Source organism: Pavona decussata, unplaced genomic scaffold (genome assembly GCF_977016875.1).
Source record: "Pavona decussata unplaced genomic scaffold, jaPavDecu1.1 SCAFFOLD_108, whole genome shotgun sequence".
Classification (NCBI taxonomy): domain Eukaryota; kingdom Metazoa; phylum Cnidaria; class Anthozoa; order Scleractinia; family Agariciidae; genus Pavona; species Pavona decussata.
Genome location: NW_028145522.1, coordinates 250,001 through 277,995, shown reverse-complemented (window position 1 = coordinate 277,995; position 27,995 = coordinate 250,001). Strand labels below are relative to the sequence as shown.

The 27,995-nt window shown below is 37.7% G+C and overlaps 3 protein-coding genes and 2 pseudogenes across 6 annotated transcripts in view; 1 reads left to right on the top strand and 4 right to left on the bottom strand.

Annotated features, from left to right (window-relative positions):
- Positions 1-27,995, bottom strand: part of LOC146470953 (uncharacterized) — a 174,279-nt gene that overhangs the window by 60,064 nt on the left and 86,220 nt on the right. The window contains exon 1 of one of the 2 annotated variants that reach the window (XM_085121379.1): positions 12,751-12,840. The exons of the other annotated variant lie outside the window; for it this stretch is intronic. The gene's annotated coding sequence lies outside the window, so the exon portion shown is untranslated. Of the gene's footprint in view, positions 1-12,750; positions 12,841-27,995 lie in introns of those variants that run through there. 2 annotated transcript variants of the gene reach the window in all.
- Positions 1-27,995, bottom strand: part of LOC146470956 (mannan-binding lectin serine protease 2-like) — a 94,262-nt gene that overhangs the window by 26,178 nt on the left and 40,089 nt on the right. The window lies entirely within an intron of this gene.
- On the bottom strand, positions 13-13,008 carry LOC146470961 (uncharacterized; annotated as a pseudogene). The gene is made up of 5 exons (XR_014866909.1): positions 12,751-13,008; positions 4,294-4,364; positions 3,714-3,821; positions 3,087-3,196; positions 13-2,022 (listed from the first exon to the last, which is right to left on the bottom strand). The product of XR_014866909.1 is annotated as an uncharacterized LOC146470961 (transcript).
- Positions 16,453-17,601, top strand: LOC146470960 (uncharacterized; annotated as a pseudogene).
- The window catches only part of LOC146470959 (uncharacterized), an 11,734-nt gene continuing 5,215 nt past the window's right edge, over positions 21,477-27,995 (bottom strand). Inside the window, exons 4-8 of the mRNA XM_085121369.1 lie at positions 26,781-27,043; positions 26,294-26,418; positions 24,954-25,104; positions 24,476-24,605; positions 21,477-23,812 (exon numbers count right to left, since the gene is read on the bottom strand). Coding sequence (XP_084977495.1) covers positions 23,538-23,812; positions 24,476-24,605; positions 24,954-25,104; positions 26,294-26,418; positions 26,781-27,043 — 944 coding nt within the window. The 3' untranslated portion in view covers positions 21,477-23,537. The remainder of the gene's footprint in view (positions 23,813-24,475; positions 24,606-24,953; positions 25,105-26,293; positions 26,419-26,780; positions 27,044-27,995) is intronic.

Below are 27,995 nucleotides of genomic sequence, written 5' to 3'. Positions count from 1 at the left end.
ACACAGTTTCTTTTTCTGTAAGTTTTTTATTAATTACTTAACAAAAGTGCGCTTTCATATACAATTAAAACTGACAATAATTATTAATAAAAATCAGTCGAAGTACAAAAACCGATATAAAGTGATACTGCAGTAAGATATTGAAATTTAACAGCTCACGAGAGTGGAGGCTTCAACACACTTCTTAATCCAAAGAAATAAAATTCGTGGCGTTAGGGACACTTGACCCCTTTCGAGAATGGCATTATTTACAAGTAACGGTTAAATCTGACTTCTACATTCTATGAAAAATCCCACTAATTTTGATCTTTTACTTTTTACTTGGGAACTCTTTGAACTGTAACATAATCAAGAAAAGTCCTATCTATTCAATAGTATTTGTTCTCAAGCTATTCGCGAGGTGTTAGAGACACTTTACTCCTTTTGAGAATGGTCCATTATTTACAAGTAACGGTTAAGACTGACTTCTAAATTCCATGAAAAATCTCACTAATTTTGATATTTTACTTTTTACTTGGGAACTCTTTGAACTGTAACATAATCAAGAAAACTCCTATCTATTCAATAGTATTAGTTCTCAAGTACTTAAAACTTATTTGACAAAATTCATAATTTTAATTTAAGAAGTTGAAATCTCACCTATTTGTATATTTCAAAATTAAAATAAAGCTTCTTTTAAAAGGGAAAAGAGGAGTCTTTTCCATAATCATCTGGCCCATGTTATTGGAAAGAGCAGTAAATTTATTACAAATTATAATGCTTTAATAACCCCAATAACCACGTTATACACAGCAAAATACTGAGCATATTCACATAAAATGTTGAAACTAGCTGAATATTCAGTTTTCCGTCAATTGAAATAATCTCTCCCTTTAAACAACTTGGGCCAAACTTCTTCATTTGAAAAAAGCAACCAAAACTTATTAACCCTTCCACTTCCAGGAGTGATCAACATGAAATTTCTCCTTACATTATGAATGTATTATCAACCAGAAAGGTGGTGAATATAATGAAAATCATCAACTTGGTGATATTGTTTGATGTAACACCAAAGTCTGTTAACTTGAAAAATATATATGGCAGTCAGTGAGGAGAATTGATATTTAGATCATAGAAGTGAAAGGGTTAAAGGGGAAGTATCATGGGGTTTTTGATATCTTTTGTTAAAAATGAAGAAATAAGACCTTCAATTACCAGCCAAATAATTCTAGAATGACAAGAGGACTGAAATCAACTAAGTTCTTGAAAGAAACAACTCGTGATCTGTTCTAGCACATTTTGGAAACGAAAATGTGAGAACTTCAAAAACATTAGCCTAATATTTTTCAAGTTTCAATCCATAACGGCCTACTCTGTCTCTGGCTAGAGGCACTAATTGACAGTTTTGTTGCACTGGGGTGATAATTTTTAACAAACTTGACAATTATTTCGTTGTTTCTGCTGACAGTCAAACATTTTTCGGTTTTGAAATGACAGCAAATTTTCGTGATACTTCCCCTTTAAGATCATGGAGGAATATGGATATAAAAACCCTATTGCTGCCTTGTACTGCGGGGAGTACTAAAATGGAGGGAATCTAAAACGCAATCCCCTCCCAGTGTCTGTGGGCAGCTTGAAGAAACCACACCAGTGGAAGAGGCAGAAGAAGGAGAAATACGAGCTACACCCCTTCCTACTGGTGTTGTTCTTTGAACCGCCCACTCAACAAAATTGACTGGAACATTCCGACTGGACATCTCCTCATGAAGCTCCCGAGGAACTAGGGATTGTCGTACCCTTTGTGATAAGCTTTTCTCATACACTGTATCCAGTGCCTTTTTTGCCTTGGTGAGGCGTGTTCTTTCCCAAGAGAGGTGCTTGACTTGGTAGCACACCAGTTCACGAGACTCATGAGTCAGACCCACTTTCATACGAGCTCTCATCGGAGCTGGTGTATTCTGGGGTTAAAACTTCCTGTACTTCTTCCTTTGTTGTTGCCGTCCAGTCTACACTCTCTAATGCCGTCAATTTGTGTTCAAGTTTCTGTGGAACAGTTGAAAGGTAACCTTGTTATTCTCACACTAAAAAGTTAACATTCTAAAATTAATATTTTCTTTTAAATTATCATAACGGTAACTTTTTTGCATTGCTAAATAAATATAAAACTGACTTCATTGATCAGATGTGCATGACAGACAAGAAAACCATACAGGTAATACATGAATCTGCACACTAGTAAAATGTCAAAGATATCTTGTCATTCATGACATATTTACTGGAATAAAGCTAAAAGAAATCTCATCAGGCCTACTAATTAACCCAGCCAGCATTTTTGGACTGTGCACCTTTAAAATTAGGCTCAAGTATTTCTGCGCTGTTGAAATTTACCCAATGATAACTGTAACACCTCTTTCAGACAGTGAAGTTTGCCCAAAGCTGGTATTTAGCAACATCCCTACATTTTAGACTGAGCTAATGTCAAAAATAAAAATGGTGAACAATATTGTATTGTCTCTTTTTAGAACAGATATAAAGATGTCAATTTCTGATGTTAACGAACGATGTAACACTAGTACTATTAATGATAGATCAGAGAGTTAACTCTGCAGTGTATGTTGTAATGCTAAGGGAAGCCATGAATTTCCCACTGTGCATCAGCCCAAGTGAGGAAATTGGAGACCTCACAATGTAAGGGAAAAACTCTTGACCTGGTTGGGAACTGAACCCACAGCCTCCAGATTTTATTATCATCGCTCTACTGATCAGCTATGAGGCCAAATGGGAGCAAGCTCTGGGTAATTATGGTGGAAATAAGGAGGTGATATGGGTTCGATTTCTGTCAGGGTCAAAGATAATTTTCCTTGCCTTGTTTGGTCGACTACCATTTCCTTACTACAGCTTTATATACCCAGTGGGAAATTCATGGATTCTCTTAGCACTAGATACTCCACTGATATCATTTTTTTCTTAAAGCTACACTCAACATAGCATTTATAACTAGACAGGCAACAGTTTTATTTTGTGTAACAAATTAATTTCTTATTACAAATTACACTCTGATGCAAAAGAAATACATGATGGGTACAGGTATTTCAAAGTAAACTTACATCTCTTTTTTGTCCTTTTCTCCTACAGGTTTGCTTGTGTTCCTCAGCTGTAGAGTTGATTCTTCTTGTCCTTGCATCAATGTGGGACCTGTGATAGGTCTTACAGGCCTCTGTAAAATGAACAGCAAACAACATGTTTAACCATATGATCGAGCTACCATAAAAAAATGTATGAACAAAACAAAACCGATAATAACTATGGAAACAAAAAGTTTAAAATGAGAGTTGCATAAAAAAAAAAAAGAAACAATGCATACATAACAGATGCACTGAGAGAATATACCCTCCAACTACATTTAGCTCTTAAGTTCTGTCAGTAATAATTAACTTTCGAACAAGGCTTCAAAGGGCAAGGGCGTGAATGTACTTGGCTCATTTCTTTTATTTCAGCTCAAATATTTTTGCTGTGTTTTAAAAAAAATAGTAAAGGACAATATTCTTTTGTGTTTATGCCTTTTCCTGAAACACTTTACAGAGATCTAAGCTTTCCCACATGTGATACATTAAGTCTCTACACATGTAGAAAGAGACCTTATTGATTGGAGGAAACTCCCATGATAGAATTGCATTGAAACCTTCTAATCATTATTGTTTGAGAAGCACTGTACTTTAAGGAAAAAAACTTGCCTCTCAGTTGTGCAACAGACCATGGGCAGTGCTCTTTTCCACCAATAATCACTGTCAATTGACTCTACAATTTTGGTGAACACAGTGCGGTTTCCTTCACTTGCAGTCCTAGACTTCCACAACAGAAAAGAAAGCAATCAAAACTTGACAAAGATAAACAAATTATATATTAGATCTTAACCTTATGATGGGATGATATTGTCTTCCAAAACCCTTAAACTTACAGCTGCACTCAACATACAGTTCCTCTAAAATTTGTAGGACGTTCTTGATTTGTTAGAGCAGAAGAAGGCAGGGTAGAGTTTGTGGGCTATATTGGAAACAACACAATTGCCTGATCAGTCCGGATGAGGTACTAGAATATAATATTAGAAACTAATATATTGTGATCAAAAGTCCAAACAGTGTGGTTTCAAAAAAACACAAGTCTAGCATGGACCCTAAGAAATAACAGCTACAAGTTGTATACATGCAGTCTAAGTTTGTGTCAATTTGAAAAAAAAAATTATCATTTAATGTTCTAAAAATAACTTTTTTAAAAAGTTACCAAAACATCATGCAGTATTGCACAGTAACTTACCCTTCATCAAGCTCAAATCCAGTAAAATCTCCATTTCCATTTAAGACTTTGTACATTTTATGGAATTCATTCTAGAGTGTAAAAAAAGGCAGAAAGTAAACCATGTGCAAGCTAGGCCATTATGTCATGAAAAGTTTTGTTTGAAACAGGTATCTACAACAGCAACCAACAGCTCAAAGCCTATTGAGTAATATGATGTAGCTAAATTATCCAGTTGACAAAACCCGATCAATATACATTTACTGTTAACTAAATTCAAATGTCTTATTGCTTCGACTATTAATAATAAATATTGGCTACCATGTCCTAATGAGAATAGTATTTTCTTTCAATCAAATTGAAGCATACGCTGTATGCTGATATTAGATCCTTGCCTTCATTGATTTTTATAACTGTTTACCAGAAAGGAATATTTGCCAACTTGGAAGATAAAATGTTGTGTAGCACAGTAGTGGTTATACATTTACCTGAGAAATCAGGTACAGTGTAAATCTTGGTGTGGAATTAAAGAAACTGCTTAATTTACTACTGAGCACTCCCCAGGAACAAAATGTGATTCACATAAGCAAAAAAACAAAAAAAAAACATTTGATTTGGAGTGATTTGAACCCACCAAGAATTTATTCTTTACCTTATGTGGGCCTATTTCCATACTTGGGCAATTATCAACTCAGTGGGAAATTAAGTGTTTAGAACTTTTTTTTCAGGGATAAAATACACTGGGTTCTTAAAATTTGTTTCCAAAATGTGCTGGAACAGATCACGAGTTGTTCTTTTCAAGAATGAGTTGTTTTCATTCCTCTCGTCATTCTAGAATAAATTTATTTGGCAGCTGATTGAAGGTCTTACTGTATTTCATCATAATTTTTTAACAAAAGATAGCTGTAAATAAATTTGAGTGCTAGCATTTCGAGAGTTTCCCCAAATTCCGGGTGCAAGGAAATCCAAAAGAATGGCTAATGCTTAAAACATCATGCTCAAATCTCTTTACCTTATCAATAATTTTGTAACTCTGTTGATAAAACCAAACATTTGTTTCCCCTCCCCACCAACACAGCACCACAGTTTCTTTACGGCGGGTCTAAAACGCAGGTCACAGGCTGCAGGCACAACCCTAACCCTAACCTTGGGTTAAATTAGGGTTTAGGGTTAGGGTTGTACATGTAACCTGTTACCTGTGTTTTAGACCCCTCGGTTTCTTTAGAAACCTACCCCCTAACTTAAGGCGTGTTTGATTTACCCTATTCTCGCAAGATTTTCACTCAGCCCCATACAGAAATTATGTAAGGGATTTGCGTCTCAAACTCAATTCATGCTCGTTCTTTGTATGAGAGGGTTAGTATGACAGTGCTGCATGCATAATAAATGTATGGGGCTGTGCGGAAATCTTTCACAAAATCGCACTGAAATTATGCACTTATCAATTGAAATCCCGACCCCCCAACCCCGGGCCAAGGTGGGGGAATGTGGGGGATTTTTATGGTATTTGAAGGCACGGTTCGCCCGTGGGGGTGGGGGATTTCTCAGGATTTGCTTTACACATTCATCGAGGTCGGGGAGCGAGGTGGGGATTGGACTCATGCCTAGTTTCCTCACAGTAATTTCTTCACATGGTCACTAGTGTCGCTCGCTGGATTTCGATGAGCCGCGCTTTGCAGTTTTGTTTTGACATCTGGTTTTGAAAGGTAAGTTTCCAAATTATTTTTCGACATCGATGATGTCTTCTCTCTATGGAACGTAAGCAAAAATGAAATCCAAACTTTTATAGAGCTAGCCAACAACTATCATGCGACCATAAAATTCACGGCTGAAATTTCAGATATTGATATCACTTTCTTTGACACATGTATATACAAGGGCGAAAGATTCAAAAAAGAATCAAAACTTGACGCACTTCAAACCGACAGAAATGTTCCAGTACACGTATTTTTCTTCCTGCCACCCTCCAGGCATCAGGAAAGGCTTTATCAAAGGCGAAGCCTTAAGACTTCTCAGAACAAACTCTTCAAAAACAAAATTTGAAGAAAACATCACTCTATTCAAACAGAGACTATGCAACAGAGGTTACCCCGATAACCTTATAGATAACACTCCCTCAGAAGTCAATTTCAGCGAAAGAATGTCGGCACTACAAAACAAACAAAAAACGCGCCAAAACAATTTGCTGTTTGTTACGGAATATCGCCCATCTGTGCCTAACCTAAAAACCATTCTGATGAGTAAATGGCATTTGATAGAAAACCAGCCTCTGCTAAGAGAGATCTACAAAGATATTCCCCTACTTTCGTAAAGAAACTTAGGGAGATCTTTGAAAGACGTACTCGTAAGAGCAAAGCTTTGAAGGTCATGTACTTCTTATCTCGGTCAATAGGAGTCGTGTTTGGCCTGTCTTCATTATTTTACCAACATAGGTTTCCCCACCAAGGTGGGGGTTTTACCAGTCAATATACCCCAGTAGGGTGGGGGTTTGTTAAGATTTGTAATGATGTCAAGTCAAATCCCCACCTTGGCCTGGGGTGGGGGAGGGGGGGGTCGGGATTTCAATTGATAAGTGCATTAAGCTTATCATGTGTCAGGGAAAGTTTGCGGATACGTCTTCCCAAATTTACTTAGAAAGAGAAATCTTACAGATTTTCCGCTAATTCCGGAATACATGTACGGTCAATCAAACGCAACCTTTTAACAATAGTTACAAATTCAAAGCTTACTGATGTTTATATGCATATGGAGTCGAATTCAAAACTTCACTTCGCTCACCTTCAACATCAATGAGACATCAGCGATTTAAGAGCCGTTGTCAGTAACTTTCGAGAATCCGGCGACAGAAGCGAAAATTCGAATTTTTTTTTATTTGCCCCAAAAGACCCTTTTGGTGAACTATTTTCAAAAATAATATTCAAAAGTTCCAGCGAATTTTTTTTTTCGGCAAAAATTAGGAAAGTTCGAAATCGGCGTCAACGTGCCCGATGGCCCGATTGAAATTATGCAAATTAGTACATTTTCAAAACTCTCGTTCAAGACAAGGCAACGTTTTCTCAAGTTGACACTTTCACAATCGTTTTTACATCCCTTTTGCTTGCTTCCAAACTATATTTTATCTCGACCTGAACATTCTTTCATTTGAAGTTAGCAACGTAAAGAATACAATGTTTGCTATTTCTTAGATAGAGTGATTTTAGCCATATTTCAGATGACCATATCATCGGGGGTATACGAATATACTGGTAATGAAATAACTGTTTGAACGGGTAATTTTTCTTATTTATCATGTTAAAATATTTAGTTTGGCCCGTGGAAAGCGAGCGCGCTAGGTCGAGATGTGTGGAATGCACTTTGACACAATTCGCCATTTCAGCACTTCATGTTCCTCCTGTAACTTTGCACGTGTCAATACAGTTCACGGAAGCTTTTAGATAAAAGCCAAGGTCTCTGGTTTCATTTCATGCTTTAATACACGTAAATAACAAGCTTTAAACTTGAGAGCTCCCCATATTAGCATTAAGTCATCAAATGATTCGTTTCAGGTGAAATTTTCGAGTTTATATTGAGCCGTTCAAGTGAGATGAAAGAGCCGTTCCCAGGGAAACAACTTGAAATCAGTGAAATTAAAACCCTGTCTCTCATATCATGCTTCACTTCCAAACTACCGTTATTTTTAAGCTAGAAAGTGTAAATGCTCCCTTTTTACGTGACCTAAAACAGAATTTGCCTTAAATATTACGAACAAAGTCCACTGCAATAAAAAACTGAAAAAATCGCGCACCGACGTAAACTGTAAACATCAGCCGTTTCTCAACTCGCCACATGGGTGAAACGCGTCCGTCGTTTTACCTCTGTATACATTTATGACCAGAAAGTAGAAACAAAAATTTTTCTCTATGCCCATCTGTATAAAAACACTTGCCAACGAAGCTTTTGTTTTTCTGTGTGTTTGTCGAAAATACTGAAGAATAGTGCAACATTGGCTGAGGTCACACTAGAGGCCTTACCATGGTAAAAATTGCTTTACCAAGGTAAATTGCGCAACCACCTATTTACCATAGTAAAGCTGTCAAAAAAGATTTGACGCTTTCCATGTGCACTCTTTCGCATGATCAGTAAACTTATCCGTGACGAGTTCACTAAATGTTGACATGTCGCGTGAGCCCATATCGGCTGTAAGTCACTGATCTGTGACCTGGCGTGTAATAAAATTATGGATCAACAAGAGAGAGTTGTATTTTTAATTGTTCCCATTTTGCTTTTAATTCTGCTGCTTAGACGAGCATGTAGAATTCGCTTCCTTCTTACATACAACTATTTAGATCTTGGGACCAAAGAAAGTGCAGCGGTTTGTAGACGGCAAAGACACAGGCAAAGAAGAGCGCGCAGGCAAGCCTGGGTTTACCCTCGACCACAGGGATGGCTTGAGGAAATGTATGATAACCGGCTCCTTCGAGCCCTTTGGAAAGACCATTTCAGGGTAACACGGGAAACATTCGACTTCATTTTAAAAGTTGTGAAGGACGAAGAATTAGCGCTGTTCGCTCAAACACACGCGCCAATGAGCGGGAAAATAAATTTCATGTCTATAAAATATGAATCCACAAATGTATTGTAATTACTGCGTTTGTCCAAAGAGATGACAAACTGTCAACAAAATATGCATGGTTTAGATAGACAAGAGATGTACCTACCTTTTTTTTTTGGTAACTAGATTCTTATCTGGGGTCAAGTCAACTTTGTTCTTGCCGCTGTTGTCAGGGCAACTTACCAGAGTTAGGTTTACCACGGTAAACTGAAAATTGGGGGTCACACTTGCGGTGCCGTTAACCATGGTAAACTTGAGTTTACCATGGTTAACTTTCTCCAATGTGACCTCAACCATTGTTACTGTCTACTTGGCTCATTCAATTACAAGCGGATAACACGACTGAATACTAGATATAAAGAAATGCTCTTACTTCTCTGCAATCGTTACTCACATTCTATACGGCGATGTCACATCCCCGAGGCAAGGCTGAAAGTCGTCTCAAATTCCGCATATTAGAAATTTAAAGTTTTGAACAACGCGAACAACTTTCATTGCGTGACAAGTGAAATGTGATACGCAAGCGCGCGAAAAGCACAGGAATAAGCTTTGTCAATATTTGCGCTTGTCAGTGATGACAGTGCAAAAATAATTTTTGAAATTACAAGATGAAATTGAGACAAGTCAAGGTTTGCAAGGTATATTTAATGGACTGAAACGATAATCATGTAGTTTTCCTCCTCCGAGATTCACTCTGTATTGTCTGTGCCGGATTCTCATCAATAACATTACAGAAAAAGTAAAACCGAAATTAATTTACAAATCAAGTCAACAAATTAAGACCTTTTGAAACCTCAATGCGGTATATCAGTACTATCCTCAAACAAAAAGCTAATACACTGAGGAGAGTGAAGTTTGTCTTTCGCCATGGATCAATGCTCAAAAGTTGTGGATAAAGCGAACCAGCCGTGAACTGTAGTACTAAAAATAGTTCGCAGGAAAAAAAATACAGGAAAATGTATGGAAAGTTCAAAACACGACTGGACGCTCTCTGGCACAGTTACATCCCTCCAATTTTTTTTCTTAAAATCCTTTTCCTAACGCCAAAAGTTTCCAATTCATGAATTTTTCAGCAGCAATGTTTTATTATTTTATGAAAATTATTTGACATCGAATTTCCATACAAACACTGGTATTTCAAGCCTGTTTGCCTACTCTTCAAAATGGCGTCGAAAACCGTGATAAGGCCTATTGCAGTCAAATATTTAACGTAGCTTTAATGTCAGTTTGAGATGAGTCAATGATGGTGATAAAATGTTAACCGGAAATACACAACATTATTCTGCATTATTGCTGACGGTAGAGCTGATCGAATTTTAAGGTAAAAGTTTAACCTTAATTTATTTTCTAGCGCGCGCACTAGTGTCAAAGGACAAGGGGCACGACTGACATTTCTCAGATGTTCGTGTTCGGTCTAAAAGACGGTGTTATCTCTTACGGGCCGTCACTGTTCAAGTCTGACGTTGTCTTTGTTAAATCCTCCTAGCGTGCTCCAGAGTATCCACCACACAAACAGCCTTTGAAAAGGCCATTGAGAGTATCTTTTGAGCCTCTGTACCAGAGTCTAGTGATTATTCAATTTATAGTGATCTTTATATGGAATTGGTTGAAGATATAACTTAATTACGAGTTCCATTTGGATTAGGTTAAGCCACAGTGCATACATTGATCATGATGAACAACGATTCTAAAAAAAATAGGGGAAAATCAGAAAAGGAAATAAAATGTTCTTTCATGCTCTTAGTTTCACTCAAATGAAAACACTTTACCTGCCCTTTCTAGCAACAACACTATTTCGTCTTGAATTTCTTCATAGGCCGGATCTTTTGTGCCTGTATAGGTGCGAGCGAACGCCCTTTTTGCATTGATTAAGCGTAACACATTGCAAATATTGCGCATTTTTTGAGCTTGATCGATCCGCACGGAGAGGTTCCATGGCGAAAGAAAAACTTTACTCTCCTAAATATATTAGCTTTTTGTTTGAGGATAGTATTGAAATACCGCATCGAGACCTCGAAAGCTCTTGATTGGTTTACTTTTCATTTTACTTAATTTCGGTTTTATTTTGAGGAAAATAAAGGTTGTTGTTGTTGTTGTTGTTGTTGATGAGAATTCGGTAAAATCCCCCCCGGGGGATACATGAATTTCGTTTCAATCCGGCAATCAAATATACCTTGCAGACCTTGACTTGTCTTAATTTCTTCTTGTAATTTCAAAAATTATTTTTGCACTGTCATCACAAGCGCAAATGTTGACATAGCTTATTCCTGTGCTTTTCGCGCGCTTGCGTATCACATTTCACTTGTCACGCAATGAAAGTTGTTCGCGTTGTTCAAAACTTTAAATTTCTAATATGCGGAATTTGAGACAACTTTCAGCCTTGCCTCTGGGATGTGATATCGCCGAATATAATGTGAGTAACGATTGGAGAGAATTAAGAGCATTTTTTTATATCTAGTATTCAGTCGTGTTATCCGGTTGTGATTGAATGAGTCAAGCAGTCAGTAACAATGTTGCACTATTCTTCAGTATTTTCGACAAACACACAGAAAAACAAAAGCTTCGTTGGCAAGTGTTTTTATACAGATGGGCATAGAGAAGAATTTTTGTTTCTACTTTCTGGTTATAAATGTATACAGAGGTAAAACAATAACGGACGCGTTTCACCCATGTGGCGAGTTGAGAAACGGCTGATGTTTACAGTTTACGTCGGTGCGCGATTTTTTCAGTTTTTTATTGCAGTGGACTTTGTTCGTAATATTTAAGGCAAATTCTGTTTTAGGTCACCCAAAAAGGGAGCATTTACACTTTCTAGCTTAAAAATAACGGTAGTTTGGAAGTGTAGCAAGATATGAGAGACAGGGTATTAATTTCACTGATTTCAAGTTGTTTCCCTGGGAACGGCTCTTTCATCTCACTTGAACGGCTCAATATAAACTCGAAAATTTCACCTGAAACGAATCATTTGATGACTTAATGCTAATATGGGGAGCTCTCAAGTTTAAAGCTTGTTATTTACGTGTATTAAAGCATGAAATGAAACCAGAGACCTTGGCTTTTATCTAAAAGCTTCCGTGAACTGTATTGACACGTGCAAAGTTACAGGAGGAACATGAAGTGCTGAAATGGCGAATTGTGTCAAAGTGCATTCCACACATCTCGACCTAGCGCGCTCGCTTTCCACGGGCCAAACTAAATATTTTAACATGATAAATAAGAAAAATTACCCGTTCAAAAAAGGTATTTCATTACCAGTATATTCGTATACCCCCGATGATATGGTCATCTGAAATATGGCTAAAATCACTCTATCTAAGAAATAGCAAACATTGTATTCTTTACGTTGCTAACTTCGAATGAAATAATGTTCAGGTCGAGATAAAATATAGTTTGGAAGCAAGCAAAAGGGATGTAAAAACGATTGTGAAAGTGTCAACTCGAGAAAACGTTGCGTTGTCTTGAACGAGAGTTTTAAAAATGTACTAATTTGCATAATTTCAATCGAGCCATCGGGCACGTTGCGGCCGATTTCGAACTTTCCTAATTTTTGCCGAAAAAAAAAATTCGCTGGAACTTTTGAATATTATTTTTGAAAATAGTTCACCAAAAGGGTCTTTTGGGGCAAATAAAAAAAAATTCGAATTTTCGCTTCTGTCGCCGGATTCTCGAAAGTTACTGACAACGGCTCTTAAGACATGCGTTTCAGTCAAAATTTAAGTTTACTTTTAGCTTCATTACTGGTTTTCATACTATAGCAATGGTACATACAGCCACAAGCTTAATAATAGGTGAGAACATTTTTGCATTTTTAAGCTTATAAGTGGCAAAATCCTTCTTCAATCGATCCTGACTGCCGTAAGACGAATAAAAATAAAGCAAGATCTTACCCTTCATTTGCTTGGAACCTTTGCAAAATGGCTGGTGTTCCTTTTTCTTTTTCTAGATGCATCAGCGTTGTTCACCTTTTCACAAAGCTCATCTACTCTGCTGACCAGTTGTTCCAGCCTTCTGTTTACTTCATCTTCCTTATCTGCTCTCTCGGCAACCTGCGCGCGTAAACCTCTAGTTTCTTTTATGGTATCTTGCAACAGCAACACATGACTGTCCGAGAGCGAGACTTCTTGGCCGCGATTGATGGCAGACATGGTTTTCTACTGTAAAACAGCAATAACAGTGGCTAGTGCAGCGAAATCTCAAAACTCCCGCCACTTGCGAATGTGACAAACTTTTTGACAAGGGAAGCTTTCATAACAACACCATGTGATCATCCTTCTATTGTGTATCTCATGATGACGAGGCTGTTACCTGGGAAACAGCGCGGTGAAACTCGTTCCCAGCAATAGTAGAGTGCTTTTAGCTTAGTGGAAAAACCGCTCTGAGCAGAATTTGCCGATTCTTGATTTCGCAGTGGTTGTGGCTACGATTCCGAAGACGGGCTATTTGCTTTCCAGTGGAACAGGAAAAAATATGCGTGGAGTTTGTGCGGGATCTCAGCGGCGCTCTCAATCGTCTAAGCACAAGGAGAAACTTTTCTGTGAACATTGCAATGAAACTGTGTCGAAAAGCTAAATTTTCAGGAATAAGCGATTGTATTTCAACGAAGCTTTTAAAACCTGGGGCGATGTACCAGCCACGGCGACCTATTCTATGCCAGATCCCTTTTGATCAACGTATTCCTCTAAAGATGGAACTATGACTGAACAAAATCCAGAAGGTAAGCATGTCACGAACTTCTTGTTGTTGCTGAGCACTTTAGCTTGATATTATTATGATAAATTCACACATCCGTTTGTTATGGAAGAGCGACCTTAGGTGTGTTACGTACATTTTGGAAAGTACCGGTCTACGTGTTTGCCAACTGATTGATAAATTTAAACTAGGAAAATCTAAAATCTTTAACAAACAAACAAGCAGGTCACTGGTCCAAGGTCACTTTCTGATCAAATCAAGTGCATTATGGGTAACCAGGGCATCTTAATGAGTGACTGTAAAAATAAGCACTTAGTTGGTGCATACATGTTGACAGAATTATCCACTGTTGGCACAGGCTGTTTTAAAAATGGCACGGATAGAATCTTCTTGCAAGAATCTCAGTGATTCTCGCGAGACGAGATTCTCGTATTGAAAGACGCAACTCTTGTCTCGTGAGAAACAAGACGAGACTGGTAACTTACTTTTGAGCGGTACTGTAATGGAAGACAGCTTGTACTCAGGAAAGCACAACTATAACTTGTCAATGTTTGTAAACATGTTGCTTTTTACCAAAAATAGAATAATCAAAAAAAGCTTCTCCAGCCAAAAATTTTCAAATAAACAATACTTATGCTTTTGGAACTAGAACAATGAGCAATTTTATTGCGTGCATGCAAACACACATATAATTTACGCAGACACTATTCAAAGCAATTGCTTGGGCTTAAAGTATGTGAGGCTAATTACAGCAGTTAAAGAATTTTGCCTCGTTAATGATCAGATCACTTACACTACAGTAAAAAAACCAATAGCAACATATTTTGAAACAAAACAGAAAATTTCCATACTGTAGGGTTTTACCAGGTCTTTAGCCTGCGTAGCAGTCGTTTCCGTTTCCTTCAAGCCAAGCGGGGTTAAAGCGCGCGAGGGCATTGGGCAAAAAGGAGCGAAAAAAGTAGGAGCGGGGGGGAGGGGCGGGGAAGGAAAGGAAACGCCTGCCGCTGTGCCCAGACATTTTACCGAACGCCCCCAAATGGCTTCGCTCCCTTGGGGCCACTGTCACGTCAAATGTCACATAAGAACGATCATTTTTAACTTCTGGTAAATCTCAGCGAAAACAGAATCGCGGCGGGCAACTTGTTTACTTCAAGTTGCAGTATATTTTAGAAGATTTTCTCGAACTTTACGTCGCTCGAACAAAAAGTAGATAAATTACCCAAGACAAATTTTACTTATGTTTTAGAATATCAACTCATTTGCTTACAGCTGGAATTACAGACAGAATGAGCTTGTCCTACATGGCTAAAATACTTCCTCGCGTTTCCAGAACAAATTTGTATTTCGCGTAGAGTGAAATACAAAGTCGTTCTAAAATATTGAAAACTTCCTTTTCAGACCGTGGTTAGAACTGAAATTTTTCTGCAAAGTATTTACTTGAGGCCTCCTATATCTATTTATGATTACATTCATCGACGAATGCTTGATGCGTAGAGGACAATTCCTTTGCACAATGAACCATTGTTTCGATAAGACACTTGATCACCATCTGAGAAATGTCCATGGGAACATTGGCCTACTCAATAAGAGCCAATTTAGAATGCTCAAAAAGTGTAGCAGGAAATGGGATTGTCTTGTTTATGAAATGTTGTACATAATAACAATAAGACCCAATTTAAACACCCAGGGTGACTACATTAGAGCCAAACTCTTTGTTTAACTTTCAATTTATTCATCCCACTCACTCTATATACTTGATTTCATTATTTTACTTTCACTTGATAATGACATTCTGGAAACGTCGAAACGTCATGCTATGTTTTACAATATTTTATCGCAGATTTTTATTGTCAAATGTTTAACTAAATCCTTACTTATTCGAATATTTTAGATTTGTAGACTTTTGCTATGAAGCAGAGCTCGAGAAATTTTTTATTTTTTTGGAGGTGGGGCGGGAACTAAGTACTAAGTTCTAAGGCCCTGTTCAGACTTAAGGTGACCATGCCAGGGCTCTGTGCCCAGCCACTTAATCCTTGGTGCCCAAGGAGCAGTCATATTCTTATTTGTCAATATAACAATCTCCATTTTGTTTACTGTCGGAAAGCACGGGGCAAAAGCATGGCAACTGACAGACCAGTACCCATGCTAATGACCTGTGTCATTGTACTACCTGTGCTTGATCATGGTACTGAGATTTTCACTTGGGCACCAAATAAAAGCTATGGTCTGTATGTTCAGACTATTGCCTGTTCCAAAGAATGTTACCTGAACACATAGTCTGAATGCGGCAAAAGTCTCATGAGGAGCACTGTGATTACTAGACTGGAAAAGAAAACATCGGAAAGTCAACTTGAATAATCTTACAGAAAATGTTATTTTCCTACTCTGATAAAGACATAAATGTTAAGAGAATTCCAAAAATCAGGGCAAATTATTAATAACATTTGTATATTTCATTCAAATCACTCAAACTTCATTGTCTTCTTTTGAGTGATTTTTAACAGAAAAAAAAAAATCAATTATTGCAGTACATCAATGCAATGTTATGTAATCGCACTAGGCCGAGTAGAATTAAGGATTCATTTTCATATGTATTTTCAAAGTTTTTGCAAATTACCTAGTTGTGCAGCAAATAATTTTTTGCTGTTTCTTGTAAGAAATGAAAGTTCACTTTGAGGAATTTCCTTTGTTGCTGTAGCACTTGATTTCCAAGTATTTTTTTGGCACAATCTGGCTTAAAGAGTCAAACCCCAAAGAACCTGAAAGAAGTCATTGCTGCCGCAGCACAAAATGAAGAAACCATCTAAATGTAGAAATTGGGTGCTCAGATAATCAGTGGCAAGAAAATGCCCTCTTTTTCGACCAATTGGCATTCAGTAACTTTGCCCCCTATGTAATAAAGACAGTTATCCTTTTTTCTACAGGATGAGAAAGATGCTCAAAATGTGGATGAGGAAGAAAATGCAGAAGATGAAGAGCCTGAATTTTGGGATGATTTTCCTGAGGCAATTCTTGATAACTTAGGCAAAGAACAGCCTCTCCCAGAACCACGTGACAAGTCTACAGTCTCCAAGAAAATGACATCCCTGCTCCATTGACCAGTTCGTTCTTTTTATCCTTCTCTGGCAAGCAAATTGCAAAATTAGCAACAATGGGCTTGAATGGCTTCTTCGTTTCTTTTTCCAGTTCTTGCATCTGGTTGGCACAACATGTCATTGTGAATATCTTGTTAAATTCTGCACTATGTTCCCAACTTCCCTTTACGTACTACGACAACTGGTTAACCTTGACCGTGATGATTTTGTTAAATACGTGGTGTGTCCCAACTGCTCATCCCTGTATGACCCTGGTGACTGCACTCAACAAATTGGAGGAAGGATTGTTGCAGAGTGCTGTGTGCACAAAGCTTTTAAGAAGGGTAAGGGAGCAAGGGAATGTGGAGCGAGGCTGGCAAAAAGAGTTGTGCTGTCAAACGGAAAGGAATGTTTTTATCCTTTTAAAGTGTACTGTTTTAACAGTGTGATAAACCAGCTTGAGACCTTGCTGAAAAGGCCCAACTTTGCCGACAAGTGTGAGCATTGGAGACAGCGACAAGTTACAAATGGGGTTATCAGTGATATTTATGATGGCCAAGTATGGAAGGATTTTTTAACGTTCAAAGGACAAGACTTCTTAAAATCACCAAGAAGTTTAGCATTTGGCTTAAATGTGGACTGGTTTCAGCCCTATTCAAGACGGAGTGATGTTTCAGTGGGAGTAATTTACTTAGTCCTACTTAACTTACCAAGGGAAGAGTGCTTTAAGTGGGAGTCAATGTAATTCTTGTAGGTGTCATACCAGATATGGAAACTATGCCCAAGAGTATAAACCCATTTTTAAAGCATGTAGTAGATGAGATGCAAGTCCTTTGGAAAGGGATACGGCTCCATTCATGTCTGAGTCACATTCCTCTTGTATTCCGTGGTGCAATTCTTTTGGCAGCATTTGACATATTTCCAGCTGCTAGGAAACTTTGTGGTTTTAAAGGCCATTTAGCTGAAAGGGCTTAGCCGGCCATGACCAATGGCAATTTTTGAAAGTTAGATTTGTTTGCTCTAGGACGTCTTGCCTAGGTACATGTACTTTAGAAAATGCTACAAAATAGTGAAGTATGACATAATACTGTTAGCTACAGCAGTTCTGTAGGTAAGAGTCTGTAGTATGTTGTCGAAGACTTTATTTCATCCGACTCCTGCACACAGGCCGCGTGTGCTTTCTGCTTTTTACATAAACGTGTTAGCCTACTTAAATATGCGTATACAAAATATAACATACAATAGGTGCTAATTAGCACATGCATGCTGATATGTTACATCCCCTTCTTTTCAAAAGCTATGTTAATTGAAACGAAAACAAACAAAACAAAAACATTCATTCGAATAGGGTTCACTGTCTAGAGATCATACATCATACTAATAATATCTACTAAAACAAGAGTCAGAGGTTAAGTCTTTCTGGTGCCTGAACTTCACGTCCCGAGCGAGATTTTTCTTGGACCCCCCTCGGTTTCTGCTAAGGTGGAACATTGTGGATTGGCGCTTAAGGGTCGTGCATTGCTTCTTCTCTTGTGGATTGGCGCTTGAAGATTGCGTAGCCATACTTCCTTGGGGAATGTAGTTAGACAAGTTGTTTGCCAGGTTGTTGGAAGCATTGTTTGGTCTAAGATGGATCCTATTTCTTCGTAGTTGGGCACCAGCTCTAGTTTGTACAATATATGAGCGGGGTGTGTTTCCTTGATCTATGACTCTAGCACGGCTCCACGTTTTTCTCACTGGATCTTGTGCAAAGATGGCATGGTCCATGTGTATTTTAGGGAGATCCCTGGTATGCCTGTTGTAGTAGTAGCTCTGATTGTCTTGTCTCGCTTTGTGCCAATCTCTAACTTCTTCTTGGTTCTTTGATGGTCCAACAGTACCATTGAAGCATTCTGGGTACATCTCCATCAGTTCTTGCTTATTTCTGATTGGTGGCCGCTCGTTGAGTGGTACTTGACTTTCGATGTAATTCGGGCGTTTCTTTCGAGTACCTGAGCTTTGAGCTGGGGTCACGAAGCTGTTGGTCGGAGCAGCCTGGTCTAGTTGATTTGTTTTGAGTGAACAGTGTAATGAGATTAGTTTCAGTGCCGTGCACGCTTTTAGACCGAGAATAGCTGGCCCTGGAGTATCTGTGACGTAAAAAATGCAGTTTATCTTCTTCTCTTTGTACTTGCAAGGGATGTTTATAGTGCCAAGCTGCTTGACTATAGACCCCCCGTATGCTGAAAGGACGGCTTTGTTCTTTTCCAGTGCTTCTGGTTTGGGATTTCCTTCGTCGTCAAACTTCTCTGGGGCGATTATGCGCAGTAGCCTTACGGGTAAGACATTGCTCTGTGCGCCCGTATCTACTTTACATTGAAGATTAATTTTCCGCTTCTTTTCTGGCTGAGTTATCTCAAGTGTTGCAAAGGCTTCGTCGCGTGTGTCGTGTATCGAGTGTTGCGTGTCTTCTATGGCGTTAACCTCGATGCTACTGATTGTCAGAATTTCATCGTCGTCGTCGTCGTCCTTATCCTCAATCGCGTGGATAACTTTTTTGAAGACCGACTTTGTTCCTTGGTTAAGTTGTTTCCGTTTGCCGGATCGGCAAACAGATTGCCAATGATTAGCTTTGCCACATTTTCGACATGATGTGCCGTAGGCTGGACATTTGTTCCTCGGGTGTTGTTTTCCACAGTTGTTACAGAACTCCCTTTCTTGTTCCCTACGAATGGCATTAATACTCCTGTCCTCTTGGAAGTTTCTGCTACTTCCTGCTAGTGTCTTCATGTGTTTACTTGTTGCCTCGTGGCTCCTTGCAATCTCAATTGCGGCCGCAAGGGTTAGTGATTTGTCTCGACTTATGAGAGACTTTTGAACATCAGGATTTCTTGATCCCCAAATAAGCTGATCTAGGACTCTGTCTTCAATTTCGGCGTTGTCGCGAAATTGGCACTTCGCTGCTAGATTTTTTAATCTTGAAATAAAATCATCCACTGGCTCGCCTTGCTCTTGTCGTATTCCTTGAAGCGTGTATCTATGAATTCGATGACTCGTTTTTGGCTCCAATTGATTTTCGAACCGTTCGAAAATAACGTCCGGCTTTTTCCTGTCTTCCTCCTTTGTGAATGCCCAGCTGTTGTATATATCCAAGCCTTTTTCTCCTGACCAGAGTAGGATGTAGCTCACTTTTTCTTCGTCGTCGGTGCCTTTGAGAACGCTTGAAAACATAAGCTGGCATTTTTGTTTGAATCTTGTGAATGCAGTTATTGGGTCAGGGGCGTCCCAGTCCATCTGCGGCGATGCGAAAGACGTTGCTGCTGTCATCATTCGCTTGAATTGACCTCTCTCTACTTAACTTTAAGTATTATTCTTGTAAAACGCTGCCACCATGTAGTATGTTGTCGAAGACTTTATTTCATCCGACTCCTGCACACAGGCCGCGTGTGCTTTCTGCTTTTTACATAAACGTGTTAGCCTACTTAAATATGCGTATACAAAATATAACATACAATAGGTGCTAATTAGAACATGCATGCTGATATGTTACAGAGTCTTCCCCATGAGACACTTGTTAAGCTGGACCTATTTAAAAAGTACGGTGGCCCATAAGGGACACCACTTTCATTTAAAAAAAATCAACAAAAATGTAAAATAAAAGCAATTACAAGTTGATTATACACTACAAAGAAGAGAAATCCGCACATTGCAAATAAAATGACTCGGCATACTGCAAACAAAAGTAAATTCGCACGCTGCAGTGAAAATAAAGTCCACACAGCAAACTAAATAAACCGCATACTGCAACTAAAATGAATCCGCACACTTCAAATAAAATGACTCGGCACACTGCAAACAAAAAAAATTCGCTCACTTCAAATAAAATCATTTGCTCACTCCAAACAAAATAAATTCGCATACTACAAACAAAATAAATACGCACACTGCAAACGAAATAAATCCGCACACTGCGAATAAAAAGTCGAACACACGACGCAAATAAAGTCAAAATCACCGCAAATAAAAGAGGAAAAAGCCATGCGCACGCATTTGTGCGAGAAGACCTGAGACCTAGTAAACGAGGAAATATGGCGTCTCGAGAACAAACTGACTCTAGCAGCTCTGACGAGGAAGAATTGGCCGGTGAACTTGGAATACATTGTGAATTACCTCGTGGATCTGAAAGGGAATTAATTGAGCATTACTTTTATAAAGGTATTTCGTACAGGCAAATAACCTTAATGTTGGAAAAGCACCATAATCTAATTATGGATCAGCGAACTCTTAAGCGTAGGCTTAAAGACTTTGGGCTTAAGCGGCGTGACACGGTCGATCAGGAACTTAAGGAACGCGTTAAGGACATAATCTTGCAAGAAATATGTACCGGTCCAGATAGCTTGAACGGTTACAGAACAATGTGGCATATCTTGCGTTTGAGACATAAGATTAATGTTCCTCGTAGGTTAGTAGAATCCTTGATGAGAGAAGTTGATCCAAGAGGAGTGGAACACAGGAAGAGCCGCTGTCTGAAGCGTAGAATGTATGTGTCACCGGGGCCAAATTTTTGTTGGCACATGGACGGATATGACAAATTAAAGCCTTTTGGTTTTTCAATTCACGGCTGTGTCGACGGATTCAGTAGAAGGATTATTTGGCTTGAAGTTCAAAAATCCAACAAAAATCCCAAGTGTATCGCAAAATACTTTTTAAAGTATGTGAAAGCAGCACGTGGATGTCCGGTGCGCGTATATACTGACCCTGGTACAGAAAACGGTCTTGTTGCTGGAATACAATGTTATTTGAGGGCAGACGGATTGGACGAATACGCAGGGTTCAAATCTCATAAGTATGTAACAAGCACTCGTAACCAACGAATTGAATGTCAATGGTCACATTTCCGCAAACAGCGATCAAGTTGGTGGATCGACTTCTTTCATGACCTCCACGAATCTGACATTTTGGATCTAACTAGCGATTTGCATAAGGCCGCCTTATGGTTTTGTTTTGCTGACCTCCTCCAGGCAGATCTGGATAAGGTAAAGGAATATTGGAACAGTCACAGGATCAGAAAGTCAAAGCATGCCACTGTATCTGGTGTTCCCGACATGATGTACTTCCTGCCTGAGGATTTTGGACACAGCGACTGTTTGCTTCCAGTATCCCCACACAAGCTCACAGAAGTGGAAAATAGGTTTGAAGGATTCGATAGTGGAGATGATGAAACCAACCCAGTTTTCGGCGAGTATTTTCAATACGTCATGGAGAAAAATAGCTTATCCCAACCTACAAGCATTCCGGAAGCAGGAATTCTTTTTCAGAAACTAATCAAGTTTGCAGAAGGTCAACCCTAAATGTTCTCGTTCTGTGTTCTGGGGAAAAAGAACAAGAACATGTACTTCATGCACTTCTATTCATGAAAAAAAGAAATTAATCCAAACAACAAGCTACTTTCAAGTGACAGAATTTTAACAGCGATTTTATTGACACAACAACAACAACAACAACAGTTTATTCAGTATTTCCATATGTATACATGGCATTACCGACTTAATAGAGTTATATAATATAAAATTATAGTTTGTATTTGAATAATTAAATTAACATTGATTGTCGTATTAACATTGAGTCATAAATGTAAGCCACGATTGTCCTACAGACAAAAGGATCAACGTTGTTAAAAAGAAACAAAATTTTTGAATTATTGTCTAGATCATTAAAATTTTGATATCTAACAATTTATTTCATTTGAAAAATTTTTTGCGTATGTCATTATAATGATGACAAGAAAATAAAAAATGTAGTTCGTCTTCAATCTCATTTAAATGGCAAAGAGAGCAGATTCTTAGATTTTCAGGTATCTTGTTGTGCCTTCCAGTTTCTATTCGTAAATTGTGATTTCCAAGGCGAAATTTATTGACTTGTCTCTTGTGGAGTGTATTTTTTATTGGATCTACAAAGTCAGTTTTGTGACAATCTTTTTTGAAGGTAGAGTAGAATTTCAGTTTTTTATTTAATTTCAATAAATTAAGTTGATGGTTGATTGAGGTTTTTGTAACAGTCAATCGAATGTGTGTTTTAATGTTATTGAAATTGCTAACGTTTAAATTTGAAATGTTCAAATTTTAAGAGTTGCATAATGAATTAACTCTTTGCATTAGGCTCAGTTGGTTTTTGTCGGCCTTTTCTTTTGAGAGGTAGAGACATGGTTTGGCAATGTTATCTTCTGGTAAGCTTTCCAAGTGTAACCAGAATGTAATAACCTTTATGTCAATTATTTCTTTTATTGGTAATCTGCTGAGTTCATTTCTACATGCTATATTTGGGCATTGCTTATTGACTCCTAAATAGAGTTTACAAAAATGGATATGTGTTCGTTCGATTATGTCTTTTTCCCATGAGTGATAATCATTTTTGTCATAAACTCCCCAAACCTCTGAACCGTACATGAGGATTGGTAGGAATAAAGAGTCAAATAACTTGTTGACAATGTCAGTTGGTAAGTTTGAGAAGTTTAGGTAACGGCGTGTTGCAAATATAGATCTTCTTGTTTTTTTCTTTTAAAATTAATTTATTATCTCGAAAATTTCCATTTGATGAGAAATTGACACCAAGATAAGTGTAGTTGCTGACAATTTCTATTTTTTCCTTGTTTATCTTAAAATGATAATTATTGAAAGTGGATTTTCTGAGTTTCTTTTGAAAAATCATGACTTTCGTTTTTTTTAGATTTATATTTAGTAACCAGTCATCACAGAACTTGGATATGACACAATATGACTAGTTAACAGTGGAACACACGGCTGGAAATAACTTTTTCAACACTCGTAGGGAGAACCTGAGTCCTTCCAAACCGTTTTTCCTGCAAATTCACAAGAGTGCTTAGTATTTCAAACTTAGCTCCACCTTGAAAGTATGTGATCAGGTGATGCCTTTCAAATTTTGCCAAAGGTCTTTTCATGTGTTATTGCAGTGTCCATGTTAAATTTAAAATCACTGTATGTTGTCATGTGAGCCACAGGTAACTGCACCCAAAGGGCACAAGTAGAAACTGTAGGGAAACAAATTTGGTGGTCAGTGCTGCAATGAATGAACTTGACTGTTATGCCAAAACCGTTCTTCTCTGCTGGTAAAATTGGCCTCATGGTTTTGCCAGTAAGAAACTGAAAAATGTCTTTAACACTCCCAGTGCTGTCAGAGCCATTTTCCTCTGTGAAATAAGATAAAATATAACAAGCTATTAGTACTAGTCAATGCTAACAATAATTAGCATTAAAACTATCAGTACTGGTTTTTGATAATTCTCCTGTGACTGTCCAGTTCATTATGAGTGGAACACACAATGAGATATACTAGCTGTTTGGAAAAGGGTCATGGAGAAAAACGGCCAATTCCTGGCAGGATGTTATCAATTCTTCAGTTGTACATGTAATTACATGTACAACTGAAGAATTGAGAACAATAGCCTTGACAGATGTAATTGAAGGCCTCAGGTCAATAAAATTGCTAATCAAGTAACTGTTTGGCTTGAAATACAGAAGTCTTCCAAATGAGCTCTATTTTGGCATACAAACTGGTTATTATGTAATTAACACAGTCACATCTTTAATTTGGGGCTTTAATTCAAAGAATTAGCTTATTTAACTATTCTTTAAAAGTCAAGCAAAGCATGAGTGATTTCTTTTGTGGAAGTTATCTTCCAATCTTAATAATTAGTTATTATAATTAAAGTGATCACACTTTTTTGCCATCATGTATCAAACCCCAACCCCCCTCAGCTACCAGTAAATAGAACCCTTCACAAGTGATCAACTAGTGTATGGTAAATCCCATAGCAATATAAAGTTAAACTGGGGAAGATACTTGCCAGTACCGTCACGGTCTTCCATTTCTTCAAGATATCTATTAAAAAAACTCATAACAGAAATCTCTAGCTGCCTCTTTGTGGAACCAACTTGTGAATACTCTGGATTTAAAGATTCCATCAGATATGTAGAAGTAACCTGCAACAAACCATAAGGTCATTAGCAATATGAAGTGTATCAACGATTTTGTGTAATTCCTTGCTGTGAACCCTTTGCACCACACAAACATGATAAAGCTTTTGAACCTTTAATGGTGGCCATATTCACCAGCTCAGTTGAAAAAAAAAAAAAAATTTTCATGATAATACTTGCCTCCATGTCCAATTAACTGTATAATGAGTGCCTGGGTTAGAGTGTTGGGGTGGTATATACAACAACTACACAGCAAACGTAAACATGTATAATTTGTAAAAACACATCACAATATCAAGTACTCTATAATATATTTATTATTTATTATATTTATTAGCCTATAGTGTAACATACATCATAGTCTTCTTCTCCAGGAACAAACAGTTTTTGCATGAAAGATGGGTATTCTTCCATATATCTCAGAAAACCGTGAAGCTTCAGCCCTTCTCTGATCTGATCAAGCTCCGCTTTCACTCGCATAACAGTGTTGTGCAGTGTTATGACCCTAATAAGAAGAACAGCACAAGATTCTCACTCTATTATACATTTACATGTACATTAACCTACTATATACATGTACATGTGTGCAACTTAAACCTGATGATCTGGAATCATTGTTTCTGCACATTTTAATGGAGAAAAATATTGAAGTTATTGATCAAAACAGTCTCAAGGAAAAACATAAGACCAGGTGAAACATAACTGATTGAGCCATTAGCAAGTAACAATATAACGGTGTTCTGTATTACTGTCATGTCTGTGACTTAGCTTCTATGTTATGCAGCTAATGATAAATGGAATGGCGACTTGGATAAAGTGAAAATAATGAAGAAGCGTTCTCAAGTTCCATTTATCATTTAATCACATTTATCATTTGGACATATTTGAGCCTTGCAGTATAGCAGGACATGTGTCACCCATAAGAACCTAGTATATGGCCTCGCTCACCATGAGTCTCCCATAGCTCAGTGGTTAGAGCGTCCAACCGGTATCAGGACGGTCATGGGTTCGATTCCCGTTGGGGGCCTCGGAAAATTCTTTTTCCGAGTTATTCGACTTGAGAACGCTTCTTCATTTATTTTTATGGAGCTAATAGTCACAAGTTTTCCAATAGCCAATGATAGGCAGACTACCAGATACATGCTATACCTGGTATACACGGTCAGTTTGATTGTTTCCTAGGATTATAGCTCAGGCAAAGCCAAAGTTCTGTACACATATACACTAATAATTATTAGCTTTTGCTTTCTATAGCAGTGCTAGTTTTACCTTGTTTGCTTTGGACAGTCCAGTTTGTTCTTTAACATGTAGTTCGTTTGTCATCAATAATAATATTGTTCATAACAGTAATGTTCATCTATGTACATTGCAATTAAAATTGATCTACAGCTGTACCTAGTTATTTCTCCTGTAGTGCATGTACGTTTTATGTAATATTGTCAGTGATAAAGACTTCAGACTCCAAGTTGTGCTTGTGCGTTGGTTTAGACATGGAAAATTAAATGATTTTTTAACAGTTGATTCAGAATATTAATCCATGAAAAAATTGCAGTGTTTCAATAAAGTACATAATTTTATTTACTATTGAGTTATTTTCTTAACTGTCTTAGCTGATAAAGGACATGGACTCAGCAATTCAAAACAATTAAAATGACAGCAAAAACATCTTGGACACTGCATGTCCACTATTTTACCTTGCAATGGTTGTTTTTTTTTCAACTGAAATTGAAGATGTGAAGCCTGTCTCCATTAACACATCCATGTTTTCATCATTTTCAAAAACTGCATCCAGTTCGGCTGGACTGTTCACCTCGTTAACCTACAGGCAAGACAAAGGAAAATACTTGCAGTTGCATTTAATAGTTTATATTATATCAAATCCGCTTGTTTGTTACCGGGCATCTTGCACTGTAAACAAAGCGATAACATGGGATCTTTTTAACAGACAGATTGATAGAATGTTAAAGCACTAAATTGAAATTTTGCAGTACATAGCACATAATACATGTAGTGTCCAATTTTGGCTGTACTGTCATCAGGCTCTGGCAGGACACAAGACAGTTTTTTGTTTTTGTACTACTTATATGCAATGATGTTTAGTGGCAAATAATGCAAATAATATTCTTCCCCACATGCCGAGATATAAAGCTTCATAATAATTATAATAAGTGATATTATTACCCTTTTCACTAAAGTCTTTATGTCCGGATTTATGATATCATCATCTGCCAGTTTGATTTCTGCGACATCAGGGGTGCACAGATACGTGTACACCCACTCAGCTAAAAAGGCTGGTGGTGGACCCTCTTGGAGAATAGACATGACCATCAGCTGCCCAATTACTTTAAATGAGCCATCCTCGACAGCCTCAACATGGTGCACAGGTGAACACCCGCAACCTTCAGAGCCCTCAAACAATGTGGTCTGAACTGCTGCAATAATTGCTGTGGGCAATCAACAAATATTATGGGGAAATAAACTTGTAATATCTTTACACCTTTCTGACATTACAGTAATAGCCCGCGTATAAGAACCTGGGTTTTAAGAACCTGTTAGGCTAAAATTTTAATTTTAAGCCCCCTCCACATAAGAACCTATTTAGGCAAAAATTTTAAGTTAGGTTCTTATCAGTGCGGTTGCTGTGAAAGTGTATAGGTAGAAACTGCTGAATTAAGATCATCATCTATTTAAAAGTAACTTGACATAACTTTTTTTTTTCTTTCACGCTTAAGTACCATGTTGTATGTCTATTGTGTTTGTCATTATACTGTATTATGAGATGATATTTATAATATATATAGTATATTCAGATGAAATTCATATGAAATTATAAGAACCTATTTTAAGAACCTTGGTAGCCTAAATTTGCTTTAAGTACCATTTATATAAGAACCTATTTAGGCTAAATTGAAAAATTTAGGTTCTTATACGCGGGCTATTACTGTATTTGTGGGGAAACATACTGTTAAGCAGCATCAACAGGACATACTATGTACTTATTGATTGAGTGGGAAAACTGGACAGGAATATATTTGGCTTGAGGTCTTGGCATATGGACCCAGAGTAGTGAGGTCCATGTGCCATGATCTTGATTATGGCTGGGGCTTTGATAACCTGGTAGGCAAACAAATGAGAATACAACCAACAATTATGAAAATGAAGGTACACTGTGTATTACTATCATTCCTTTATTTAAAAGACATGAACAACAATAGCCAGATTGAGTCTTCATAGCCATAACATCACACTACCACTAGAGATATAAACACTGCAAAATGACTCTGAAGATGGCTACCGCTCAAGATTGATGAAACGTCACTAATTGCCAGCAACAACACTACTTCTAAAAATTACACTCACCCGGATGATCACACTAAACAAACTAGAGATACTGCT